Source organism: Leptonotus elevatus, chromosome 2 (assembly GCF_054856555.1).
Source record: "Leptonotus elevatus isolate MCC_2025b chromosome 2, RoL_Lele_1.0, whole genome shotgun sequence".
Lineage (NCBI taxonomy): Eukaryota > Metazoa > Chordata > Actinopteri > Syngnathiformes > Syngnathidae > Leptonotus > Leptonotus elevatus.
The window spans coordinates 14458437-14472258 of NC_141240.1; the positions used below are offsets into that span (position 1 = coordinate 14458437).

Here is a 13822-nt window from a genome sequence, read left to right on the forward strand (position 1 = left end):
TTTTACATGACAAAAACCAACATTTTTGAATAGGGGTGTGTATACTTGTGGGCAATTTTTATCAGTGGTTCTTAATCTGGGTTTGATTGAACCCCAGGGGTTCGATGACTAAGGGATTCTGCGGAGGTCAAGACACACACTCAACTTTACTTGAGATGATATGCCCCAATTGTCCATCTTTGGCTGCAGGTGATCACGCTAAATTGCTTGGCTTATGTGTGCTGCAGTGAATTTGGTGTACTCAGTAGTCGAATTGTGGCTGTTGTATGATACGTTGTGTCCTTACTTTATTATTGTAATACCTTCATACTAACAATATCTAGCAAAAAAAGAAAGTGGTCGAATGAATTCACGTTTAATGGAAAGCATGGTGTTCCACAGGGTTCAATTCTGGGGCCTGTGTTTTTTTCATATCTGCTGCCCTTGGGTTCCATCTTAAGAGAAAGGCGGTGGTTGGGTGCTCTATAAATATGGACTTGAGTGATGCAAGTCAGCGTCCTAACTGCATGATTTACAATGCCCAATTGAGCAATTCTAATCCAGCATAACTAGCTATCAAGCAAAACTAAATGAACACTTCCTTAAGCTGCATGGAGAGCCAGACTTGATGAAAAGCCTACTCATTTTGGTCACCAGGAAACCTACGACTTTAATTTTGAAGAAAAAAATAAACAATTTTACTTTTTAATAAAGAAGAGTTCGGTGAATAGGGGCTTGGTACATCCAATAAGGTTAAGAAACATTGATTTATATCTACTGTAAGTATTCAAATGGACAACTTTAATTTGATGTGACATTTCATCTTCTATTTTTTAACTTAAAAAAAAGAAGTGTCATTTGATGATCTGCCTTGCAGTAATGTATCAATTCACAAGCATGCTCCCATTGCTGTGCTCATCTATTACCGGTCATTAACTATGCTGAGACGGAGCTTTGATGAGGGCACGAGTCGGGTCCGTTAGATCACTTACACTCCACTTGTCACATGCTCAGGCCTCGGAGCTGCACTGTGGCTCGCTCCGAGGCATCAAAGGCACCAGCACAATGAGAAGTGATGCCTGTCGCCCTACATTTCATGTGTGGGCTGCTGGATGAGCTCGAGAGCCAACGCACCTCCGTGGCAGTGAGCTCGAAGACACACTGCAGTTTGAGCCTCGGAGATAGCGGTCTTTGAGCAAAGCATTTTATACCGCAGCACACTCTTGTTCAACTTCATTATACGCTGACTGGCCACATGATTATAACCACTTTAACAAACAAAATGGATAAAGATTCTCCAACGCAACCTCATGCTGCAGGGTGCTATACATTATTAACATTATTACTGCTATCCTAATGTGGGGATTTAGACAAGGGGGTGTTGGTGATAATTGTGATCTGTGGGCCTGTGAAGCCCTTTCAGAGACTGCAGGGGTGTCAAACTCTTTTTTATTTTAGAAGTGGGTTGGTACAATAAATGTTCAAAGTTATTATGCATAAGTGAATTAAAAGTCAAATAGACAATTTGCAATTTTTGGTATTACTTATTTTTTGTTGCGGGCCACAATGTCGAGGGTTGTTATTGACTGTGATATAAATGTTATAAATGTCCTCTTTCCATTTCTTCAACTGTTGTTCAAGTTGCTGTAAAATGGAATTTTGGTAGATTTCCCCCGCAAGTTGACACGCTTGCTTTGCTTTAGCGGACCACATAAAATGATGTGCCTGGCCAGATCTGGCACCCGGGCCTTAAGTTTGACACCTGTGCTCTATACCATTCTAAAATTAAATGAGGTGCAATGCGGTTTGTATAAAAGATGCTCTGCAGCTATCCAGAAAATGATTTATGGTGTTTTCATGTTGGCATCTTGTGGGGATTTTCGTTTCTTTCGTTTCACCTTGAAGTTTTGGTCCCACAGCCCAGAGAACTCGGGCTCTTCCAGGCTGTCGGGAAGGCTCAGGTGCTGCATTTCCTTTTGGATGATGTCTTCCTGATACTCCGAGTCTGATGATGAGCCGCTAGCGCTGAAGTTTCTTAACTGATGAGAAACACACGTGATCAGCCTCCTTACGGTCATTTCACACATGATGAGATCCACCCACTGTTGTTTCTTTCTCTGTGCCTGATGGTTGTACAGAATCCAGGTAACGCAGGAGCTTCTCTCGTATCCTGCCTGGGGAAAGGATCTTGTGGACAGTTTTAGGTTTTGGCAACGGCGCCTGTTGTGCTTTTCTGTTCTTCACCAGCTGCTCCTCGAGGAGCTTGTCCACAATCTCTACTTTCCTCGCCTTCTGTCTCTCCTTGAATTCCCTGAGAGCACATCAACAGCACAGGATTATACAGAAATGGGGTCATGTATACCTCAGCACACAGATAGAGAAAACACCTACACACTGCTCCATGGAGTGGGAGTGGAGGACGTGGGAAAGCAGCATAGGGGAAGAGAGGAGTTCTTGTGCTAATTTAGTACGATTTTGTGCAACACATTTGCTGTAACTAGCATCAAATCAAGATCTGGTGAAAACAATCATAGCAAATTGACATGTTTGTAGCAGTTTTCTTGCCATTTTTAGGAGTGCGTCATGTCAAAGGTTCGCACATACACAGTGAGATTGCTCAGCCGCAGCGTAGTTGGAAAAAGTCCAGTTCAAATGCAATATTGCAAGTTATCATGACATTTCTTTCTAAATCTTCATGAGAATACCCCGGGAGAGGGGAGGACATACTCTTGCTTTTGTTTCATATCCTCATCTCGTTTCTGTTGGTATATGTGTCGGGTGAAGTTGATGCCTTGGGCCTGCAGGGAGTCTTTCAGACGCTTCTGTTGCCGTTCTTTTTTCAGGGCGTTTGCTTTGGCTCGGCTCTGTCTGACCCGTAGGTTTTCCTAAAGAAATAACATAAGCTTCATGAGGAAACATCGTAGCAACCTGGTACATGCATACAAGACTTTCAGAAATGTTATAAAACTTCATCTAGGTCAGGTCAGGGGCAGACTTGCCATCGGGAAATTTCAGGAGTTTTAGGAACAGCCTGTCCATTCCCCCCCAATCGATAATTATTAATCGTAGCAGGTTGCCTGCCACTGTGCGCACTCCTTTTAGTCTTGTTTTATCATGTATTCAGGCAGTAGTTAATATCTTTAATGATGCTAGTTTGAATCCAGGCCTGCTTATTTCAATTTGTATCATTTCCTACAGGAAAATTTGTTTTGAAAATGAAAGGTTGACCAGCCTTCCATTTCTCATAGGACCTTCACCAAATGTGCTTTTGAACAACAGTAGAAGTGGTACGTTGGTAACAACATACTCATCGTGCACTGCTCAATCCATTAAAATGCAGCTAAACTGCCTCATAATGCTGTTTAATTTACCGTAACATCTTGCAGGCAAAACGATGGATAGACTTCAATTAGCTGTATGTTACCATCGGAATTCAAATTGCAACTATTTTTGCATTATTACAGGGAGAGTTCAGAACGGTCAAGAGCGTCTTGCCAACTGTGCAGCTAATAAAGTTGTTGTTTCTTTACTCACAGCATACTGTATATGAAGACAGTAAATGTGTGATTTGTGTTTCTGTTCAACCCAAACAAGATTGTCTAATTATATTTACTTAATATTGTGTATATAATTTCCAAAGTATATTATGCATAGGATGTTGAGGGCTTTCTGCCGCTTACTTACTTGGGTTGCTTCAATGTTAGATTTCAGTAACTTGACAGCCTGTATTCTCTTTTGCATTGACTCTCTCTTCTTCTGCTCTCGCTCAGCCTCTTGCTGTTGCATTCTAAATGAAGAGGACAGTCACAAGGGTAAATACAAAACAACACTATCCATGTCCTTGGTAACACAAGCAAGTGGGACTTGTAACTTGTTTCCCCATTCCTATAACTTTCGAACAACATGGATATTAGGGTTGTTAAAAAAATCGATTCGGCAATATAATGCACAATTCTCGAATTTAAACATCAATTTTTTAAAATGGAAATATTCAACAAAATGTCTTAATTTGGGTTAGGGTTCACACTTTAAGCATGGAAGACTTATATTAAGCCTTAATATTTTATTTCACTGCTGTTCAAACATGAAACCGATTGCAACCGGTTTGTTAAATACTCACAGTTCTAAGCCTGAAATTTCAGATAAATAAATACATTTTCTTACAAATCTTACAGTGTACATTTACAAGTTGTTGTTCTGATTAGTATTTTCTAAATTTGAGTACAAATCGCAATAAACAACCTATAGATTCGTATCGGGATTAATCGTATCGAATTGAATCGAGACTTATGAATCGTGATACGGATCGAATCGCCAGGTCCTCGGCAGTTTACACCTCTAATGGATATAGTTTATTTTTAGATTCAGGGATAACATCAATATTTAATTAACTGATTCATTATAAGGTGTGTCAGAAATGTTGTCAGTGTAATGTAAAAGTAGTCACTTTCATACTAATCATTTGTTATTACCGTCTGACTGTTTCCCTCAAGTACTTGGCCCCTATTTGGCAGTTTTCGCGCCTATCTTCATTTTTCTTCTGGCTCAAAGTTTCTGTCTTCTCCAACATGTCTGCATTTTTCCTTTCAGCACATGAGATTCATACAACATACCAGCTGTTAAGTGACATTTCAATGTTTAGAATAATGATTCTCCTTTGCCATAATTACAGTGGTGTCTTGACTTACAAGTGCCCCAACTTGCAAGTTTTTCGAGACCGAAAATGACATCACAGTGCCTGAGGGCTCAGGTAACAACCGTCACGGCTCACTTGTTTTGGATTTGGTCATGTGACATTTGCAAGCTGAACCCTTAGGCACTGTTAGGTAGTGATGGGAAAATGAAGCTTCATGAAGCACTTGTGATATTTTGTGACTCCCCTAGATGGTGCTCTTGGTTTAAATATAAAGGCTAGTGCAAAGGAAATTGATTACATTTCCACTGCATCTTTCAACCAAGAGTGCCATCTAGAGAAGTCAAAAAATATCACAACTGCTTCATGAAGCTTCATTTTCCCATCACTACTGTTAGGTCATTTTCGGTCGACAGCAAGTGTCAAAATGGCCGTCCCCCTGAGATGGATAGACACGGGTTTATTTTTCTGCTTAATTCATATTCCACAAATGCAGTATTAATTAGAATACCGTGTTTACATGCATAGAGCATATTGTTGACTTGATTTCGCCTTTAATGTGGAGAATTGATTTGCGATCTAAGTCATTTGAGTTACCAGCTTTTTCAAATTTGTAAGCCAAGGTACCAATGCACGGAAAAAGAGTCACACAGTTCATATACCAAGATCATAATGATGCAAAGTCTATGCATAAAAAAAAACTGCACTCAAATCTACGAAGCAAAAATGAGAAAGAGTCAAACTTCTTGAGTAGTTGAATCTTTTGCTGCAGGGTATGACTGTTCTTCTTCTCCTGCTGTAGCCTTGTTACTGCATTCTGGGCTTTGAGGACTTGGAAGACCCGCTCTTCTTCTTGCACCTCCTGCCGCAACACGGAGAACTTGCCGACCTCCAGCTCAAACTCACTCAGCTCTAATCTATATACACAAGACAAATAAATACATTGTAACAAAATACAAGTTCTGACTGAAAGACACAATGTCCCAAGAGATTTAAAAAAAAAAATCAATAGTTTTGCAAACCAAACCAACTATCAAATTGTTGACTCTAGCAGCTTCTAAACTATGTGCTCTTGAAAGAAGGTTTACAAGAAAATAATCTGTTGCAGTATGCAGTCACAAGGGCCCACTAGAATGGTCAGAAACGTTTCTGAATACAGTAAGGCTGCAAATCATGATTAATCTGTTGATTAGTGTATAAATTTGATTTTTTTTTTTAAACATGCTTTAATATCAATACTTTTACACAAAAACAGGATTCATTTTAATGGAGGAGAAAAACCACAAACAGAAATGAAATATGATTCAGTTACTGGTTTGGTGCACTGCCAACACACAAACACATCAAAATAAAAGCAGCACATACTTTGTTTTATTTTGACTTCATTAAGGTTATGGAGCGGTCGGATGTGGCACGTGAGGCCGACTTTGCCCAGGTGTGCTGTAAATTGAAGTACCTCCATGAGGTCAGCGGGTCAGGGGGAAAAACGACCCCTGGTGCTCATTTCATTTATCTCACACAGCTCTACTACAACGTCGTAGGTGATCTACTACAGATGCACATTAACATTAGGGGCAACTTCCATAGCATGGTCAGACTACGTCGAACCGCACTTTGCCAGGTTCCTCTATTTTAATTGCTCCATCTGTGCTCGCACCCACCAACTGTGCAGAACAGTGGTTCAGCAAGTGAGTTCCTGCCAAAACACTTTTTCCCCATGGACACTCACTCTTGTTGCCTCAGCTCATTGTTGGTGTGGGCCTCAATCTCTTCTTCCCTCAGCAGCTCGCAACACAGATTCTTATGCTGAGCCCGCAAACGAATAACTGCCACGCTGCAGAGTGAGATAAACAAGAGTGGCAAGTAGACATTGGAGGAAAACAACTCTTAACATTTTGTGATATTTTTATCAACTGTATGATCATTAAGGCACACAGATCTCATTCACGATGAACGGACCCGTTATCTGCTGCCTCTTGATGTTCTATTTCTCGCTCCACGACATCCCGCTGCTCCTGTAGACTCTCAATGCTCTGACGTAAGAGGTTAAGGTCTTCTCTTGAAATGGAAACAAACACGAGACGAAACCGACAGCTTGTAAGTGTTGACAGAGGGAAAACAAGCCCAATCCAAAGGCAATAAGAAGCATCAGATTCAGTTAAAGGGTAAGTCAACTCCAAAATAGTCTTTACTATAATGTGTTGTATGCGCCTTCACTCATCTAAACATGGCATTCTCGTTACTATTGCATTTGTTCAATATGAATTAAGCAGCAAAACTCGTCTCAGGTGACATTCTGACTAATATTATATTTTGTGGAATATGAATTAAGCAGCAAAATACATCTGCTGATGAAAATGACATCACAGTTGCTCACGACCAATCACGGCTCTCCTCTTTCTGAGTTTGGTCATGTGATGTTTGCAAGCTGAGCCGTGATTGGTCGTTACCTGAGCTCATGCCATTTTCAATCGACAGCAAGATAGATAAGAGCAGGTGGATTCTGATGCTTAATTCATATTCCACAAACCACAACAATATTAATCGGAATGGCATGTGGATGGCGTGCAGAACATATTACTAGAAAGAAACATTTCTTGGGTTCACTTCCACTTTCTCATTCACTGCCATTGACGGCTATAGACGTCAAAAAATATTTTTTGCAATTTCTATTAGTTTAAGATTTTTTTCCCACTTTTGTTAACAAGAGTATGAAAACGTAGAATTTTTTTAATTGTACATTTAGAACAGATATACAATTTGTGAGTCAACTACTGAAGTCATGCGATTACGATTGAAAATTTCAATCGCCCGACGCCCGAAATTTTTAATAATCTTTTCTTTTTCTTTTTATTCATTCACTGCCATTGACAGCTATAAACATCAAACATTTATTTTAACTATTTCTATTTAACATGTTTTCCTCTTTTGTTAACAAGATTATAAAAACCTAGAATTTTTTTATTGTACATTTAGAAAAAGATATCAAATTTGTGATTAATCGTGAGTTAACTAGTGAAGTAATGCGATTAATTACAATTGAAAATGTTAATTGCCTGACGCCCCAAATTTTTTAAAATCTTTTTTTAATTGCGTCAGGCAATTAACATTTTTTTATTGTAATCAATTGCATGACTACAATAATTAACTCACGATTAATCACAAATGTAATATCTGTTCTAAATGTACAATAACATTTTTTTTTCTAGGTTTTCATACTCTTGTTAACAAAAGTAGATTTTTTTTTTAAACTAAAATAAATAGTTTAAATGCATTTTCGATGTCTATAGCCGTCAATGGCAGTGAATGAGTTAAAGAAAGTTACAAGAAAAACTAATATTTTAGGAACAGTGCAACAAAAAAAACATTGCAATAGGGAGAAGAGATCGTCATGAAAAGAAAATGATGACGCATGACATGTGTCAGGAGCCGCAGATGGGTTAAAAGCTGCAAGTGCTCGAGTTCCATTTAACTCATGTTTGATCAGAGTGCAGTGCAGCTCCATGACGACTTTGAAAGGTTTTGGTGCGCAAAAAAACGTGACAGACACATTTGCTGGCTACTGCATCATGTATCATTGGCCGCTTCACGACTCACACAGCAGACGGCCAAAAAGGAGAAAATTACATTCTGGAAATTGAACTGATTGGGGTCTTCAGCAAAGTTTCATTCACACAAGTCTGCACAGGTAAATCTACTGTATAATTACAATATGCTCCGAGCGGCCCCAACAATCACATTTCAAGTCACCGTGGACAAAATGGGGCAGATGTGACACAATGCAGGCAAACGGGTTTGGCAAATGTGACAGGCCATGATTGCCATGGCATGGCTTTAAAATTACCTGCCATTGTTTTTGGGGGGGACATTTTTTGCATCAAAGTACTAATGGTATTGGTATGAGTGACTTTGCTGATCAAACCAGCAAAAGGAAAAATAGCTATTAAACTAGTGCTGTCAATGTTAAAGCATGAACTCATTGATTAATCACCAAAAGTTATCGCATTAATCAGGTATTATTGCTGATTAATTATACACTATTAATTTTGAACGCAGATGATCCTTTAGCTTGACATCGGATGGTTACATTAAAGGTAGCACAAGTTGTGTTTGAGCAATAAACGTAAGTGCATGCATTAAAGTAAAGCATTTAATAAATGTTTGCATATGGCATTCAGAATATTTGTTCATGTCAAACTATCTGGGTCATTTTTTTTCATTTTTAATTACTCAAGTAATGAACTGATTAGAAAGAGGAAGATGAGAGTGTGCAGTGGATCAAGAAAAGTTGAAGATGCTCTCACATTAAATGTCGAAAGAATGAACACATAAAAAGGGCTCTTCAATTTGGCGGGAATTTTTTTGATAAAAAGCCTTTTCATTAAGTGATTAATTGCGATTAATCAAAATTCTAAAATGTGATTATTCTGATTTTTTTTAAATCATCGTTTCAGCCAAATATCCAGTGTATTTCTAGTGACATGACCTTCCCTGTCTAATCCAAAATGTCTTCATGTGCGGTCACACAAATGTTTTTTCTTTCAGTTTCATTGCATGGTGATCTTATTTCTAAAGAAGTTTTGAGATACAATGATGACACATCAGCTACTGTTCATGTTAGTCGGCAGGTTATTTATAGGTTGCAAAGGAGAGAGTGGGCTTGATGATGTAACCAAATTTACTTGTTTACCTATTTTGAAACCAAGATACCACAGTATTTACAATACCTTTACTTCCCTAGTAGAGAGCCTTGAAATAACGCCAAGGGCCGAATCCCACAGCACACTATAGAGCAAACGGGACTACCATGGCTGACGGGAACGTAGTGTAAAAGTAGCATTAGGCTTCATCGTGTGCGCCAAACCTGGCTTTCAGTAGAGCACTCTCCTTCTGTCTGTGGAAGCTGTCCAGCTGGTCCAGGTTCCGTCTCAGCTTGAACATCCGTGCTGTATCTGAAAAAGTCCTCTGCTTCTCATCGCCAGGCTCACTGGCAAGGTCATCATCACTATCGTTCTCTCTTTTTGGGTGGGAAAAGTAAAATTGCATCTGTTACAATATGAAAGTAGAACAGTATGAAATATGATTTACAAATTTTATTTGTATGTCCAAAATAATCCGCAGAATAAACGTGTATTAAATTATTAAACAACAATTTTTATTAGTTAAGACAACATATCTTGGTTTAGGAACCAGGGAGTCGTGTTTGTGTCCTGCTGAAGACAAATGTAAATGAAAACTGTTGTTGGTGAGATGCTGGTCTGCAGTGTGACTAATGTCCACTCTAGGTGCCTAACCAGGGTTGCCACCTTGGATTTGTGAAAAAAAAAGGACACCTGACCAAGCTCGGCACTTAACAGCCAAGCCTGAAATTATTCATACACCCGGCAAATTTTGAATATGTGGACGTTTTAGCATGATAAAATCCCAAAACACACAGTGGTTAAGAAATGGTTCGTGAACGGAAATATTAATGTTATGCAGTGGCCCAGACAGTCCAGACTTGAATTCAGTTGAAAATCTGTGGAGGGCACTGAAGATCAGGGTGATGAGAAGAAGAGCACATCGCTAAAGAAGAATGGGCAAAAATATCAGCAGTTGTGCAAAAAATTCAGCAACTATAGAATGCGTTTTCATGACAATACTTTTTCTGTAAGGCACAAGGGCTTAGCTTTCAGACACCATTGGAATTTTTCAGATAGCACAAATACTGCCAGAGTAATCCGAAGTGCAACTACGGAAATGTGGCGCCGTCGGCACGCTCTGTAACAAAGCGTTCCACAGTAGCACAGGGGACATTTTCAAACTACAGAATTTAGGAAATCAAATTAGCCTTTGGCATCCTTCCTGAAAAACGGGACAAATTGTATCCAGGGAGAGATTTTTATTTTCCCAGGACAGCTGGTAAAAAAAAAAGAGAACAATTCTGGGGAAAACAGGACAGGTGGCAACTCTATGCCCAACTCGAGTTTTCACTCTAATAATGCGCTTTAAATGCCTGCATGTGTGTAATCTGGTTCTCTGTGTGGTGTGCAACGCCAACATACTGTATATGGTAGAGTGAAAGGTGATTTTTCCTTGAAGGGATTGTAATGAATACAAATAAGCAGTGGATTGTCATTATTGGAGTACAAATAAAAAAATTACCCACTGGTACAAGTCTTCTAACCACTCCAGATCAGGGGGCTCATCTGCTTCTTCATCCTTAATGTCATCCGTATTAGAATCATCCTCTTCCTTACCTTTGGAAACAAATACATCAATAAATGAAAATATCATGTCATAAAAGCTACAACAGACTGTAAAAATGACTGGCAAGAGAGGTGTTTATTAATATGTTTATCATAGTGGTTCAATTCAATGCAGTTTGCAGTGTAAAACTGACAGCTGTTTCCAATGTTTTGTTTTTCTAAACACGTTAGATTTAGCATTTACAGTCCATAATATAAAGCTAGTATGTAATCAAGTAACACTCACCATCAGTGTCCTCTTCAGAGCTAATCTGGTCGGTTGTCACTTCACAGGTGTCAGACGCCACATCCGATTCACATCCATTGTCCTCCTCCATATTCCCCTATGAAGAACATTTAATTGAGCGCGATAGCTGGCGCCTGTCGGTATAAGTCAGCTAACATCGTTTGGCAAAAGTCCCCATGTTAAAGTATATTCCATTGTTCTCACAGCCAGACATTCTCATACTGGTTAAAAGTCACATGAGGAAGGGAATGCCAAAACTCTTCATGGCATTCTTGTCAACGACATGCAACGTCTCACTAGCTTCCTCGCAACGACGTTGCTAACGTGCCCGAAGTCACACAAAAACACATTTACAAGACACTCAACTATCAGTTACCTCGCTCACCTGTCCGTTCTTTCCTATTAACGTCGCTCTATTTACTTTACTTTTGTTGCTGTTGCCTCAATCAGTCGGCCATGTTTGACGGTTTCCAAGGAAACGCGTACGCGAAGCCGGAAGTAAACACACCTCCCGTTCTCGAGAAAGGCAGACAGTCAACATAAATTACATGAAACCAAGTAGCTTTATGATGTTAATGGCATTAAACGTTTGCCACTTTGATTTGATGGTGGCTACCATTATCTTAGTTTTTTTTAATGCTCGCCTTAGTTTTTGTCTTGACATTAAGCACATGTTTGTGCATTACATAGTTAAAAAAACAAAAAAAAACAATAAAGACTAATAAGAGAGCAAGACAACGACAAACTAATTCAAATTCTGTCAAAATAAGAACATTGTTTGCTTCTACAATTTCTCATTGCATTACATAAATAGTCCCACTCCCATTAAAAAAAAAGTTGAACATTTTAATACAGCAATGCCACTCTTAATTACCAACTCTCCCAATGTCATACTGCAGTGTTATTGCTGATATTTCTACAGCCACATTCAGCAGAAATTGTCTGGACTGGTTCAGAAAGAATGATAAATCTCTGAGCTATGCAAAATCTTTTGTTACACATGCCAGATACTGTCCCTATCTGATGAAGCTCCACGGGAAAAAGACATTGACAGTGCATTCTAGCTGATCAGTATTGAAGCCGTACAGTTTCTTCATTTGACAGCGTCCCTGTCATCCATCCATCCATTTTCTATACTACTTCTCCTCATTAGGGTTGTGGGTTATCTGAGCATAGGCTACCCCAGCTGACATTGGGAGATACGTAGACGTGGTACACAGTAGAATGGTCACCAGCCAATCATTATGCACAACAAGCAAGCATTCACACTATAGACAATGCATACTTTCTGAATGTGAGAGGTAGCTCCAGTTGGCAAGCTCCGTATAGAAGGATCTGAACCAGTGGTGGGGAAACTCAGTCCTCGAGAGCCGGAGTCCTGCATCTTTTGGATGTTTCCCTGCTCCAACACAGCTTATTCCAATCAACAGGATCATTATAAGGCTTATGCAGAGCTTGCTGGTGAGCTGATCAGCTGTGTTGGAGAAGGGAAACATCCAAAACCTGCAGAACTCTGGGCCCTTGAGGGCCGAGTGTGCCCACCCCTGGCCTGAACCAAGATTCAAGCCCAGAATCTTTTAAAGTGAGACAGATGTGCATTGTGTAAACATCTCTTTCACCATGCTTAAGAACGCTACATTGAAATTTCATGACCCCAAAAGAGGCTGCAAAAACAAATGTGAGTAAGGGAGAACAAAATGAATGGAAGCAGAAAAGATAGAAGCAAAGGAAGCAAATAGATTGCCAAGAGAGGGAAGAAATATAGAATTATGACAATAATCCTGACTTTGATTCATGCCAATTGTACATCAACAATTGACTATTTAACAAATGAGTTTAGCTACAAATGCTGTGATATTGTGCATTAAAGAGTGTTTTTCCATTTGTGTATGTACATCTATCCCTATTCAAATAAACATGAAATGAAATGAAAATATGTGTTCCTAAAAAAGTTTGACATTTTTTTAGAGTGTAATCACATCGACAATTCTCTGTAAAATGAACTTGGAGAAAAACACACACAATTACACAAGTGTGCATTTCTGAGGAAATTCAACAAAAATACACAAACTGGATTGCATATTTATATGTGCTCCAAAAGAGAAGAAGAAAAAAAAGAGGAAGGCTAAAGGAAAACGTGTATCGTGTCACAATTTGCACAATTAATTTTTTATTTTTTTTCAAACGCTGCACTTTGTCATTTGAATGTGCACACTGTAATAAATGTAAAATGCATACTACTGGACACTTTTTCTCTGGACTAAAAAGGGGTAAGGCTGGGTGAATACCAATGGTATCGGCACTCGCGATGTTGGCCGATACCAGTATCGGCTGCCCTTTCGTGGCCATTTTACAATCAGTACTATCTTATAAATTAGAAAAATTGAAAATTACTTTTATGTAACTACTCAAGAGTTGAGTACTGTATACAATTATAATGATGTCCGAATACAATTCAAATTCAAATCGTTATTAAAGAGCGTACAAGGACCAGTTTTGTGTCCAGTAGAGCTGGCTACAGTATATCCTGACTCCTGACTAGTCATTTATGAACATCCAGCCATCTACAGCATTAAGTTGTAAGGGTGTAAAGCCAGACACCATATGATCTAATGGGGATGATTTGTGTATGTATTACGACATTACATAATACTGTATTAACATCCTAACGTCCCATATTTGTGTCTATGTGGCCAGATTGAGTGTGGTGTTAAGATGCCAAGTCAGGCGGGGGAG

At 39.1% G+C, this 13822-nt stretch overlaps 1 protein-coding gene across 2 annotated transcripts in view; it reads right to left on the minus strand.

The window, feature by feature from the left end:
• The window catches only part of cfap74 (cilia and flagella associated protein 74), a 47499-nt gene extending 35946 nt beyond the window's left edge, over positions 1 to 11553 (minus strand). For both annotated transcript variants that reach the window (XM_086069363.1, XM_086069364.1), the window contains exons 1-12: positions 11472 to 11553; positions 11087 to 11183; positions 10761 to 10851; positions 9477 to 9629; positions 6572 to 6670; positions 6342 to 6446; positions 5356 to 5529; positions 4452 to 4562; positions 3664 to 3766; positions 2707 to 2864; positions 2083 to 2290; positions 1878 to 2018 (exon numbers count right to left, since the gene is read on the minus strand). In XM_086069363.1, coding sequence (XP_085925489.1) covers positions 1878 to 2018; positions 2083 to 2290; positions 2707 to 2864; positions 3664 to 3766; positions 4452 to 4562; positions 5356 to 5529; positions 6342 to 6446; positions 6572 to 6670; positions 9477 to 9629; positions 10761 to 10851; positions 11087 to 11177 — 1434 coding nt within the window. In that variant the 5' untranslated portion in view covers positions 11178 to 11183; positions 11472 to 11553. The remainder of the gene's footprint in view (positions 1 to 1877; positions 2019 to 2082; positions 2291 to 2706; positions 2865 to 3663; positions 3767 to 4451; positions 4563 to 5355; positions 5530 to 6341; positions 6447 to 6571; positions 6671 to 9476; positions 9630 to 10760; positions 10852 to 11086; positions 11184 to 11471) is intronic.
• Between the last annotated feature and the right edge of the window lie 2269 nt (positions 11554 to 13822).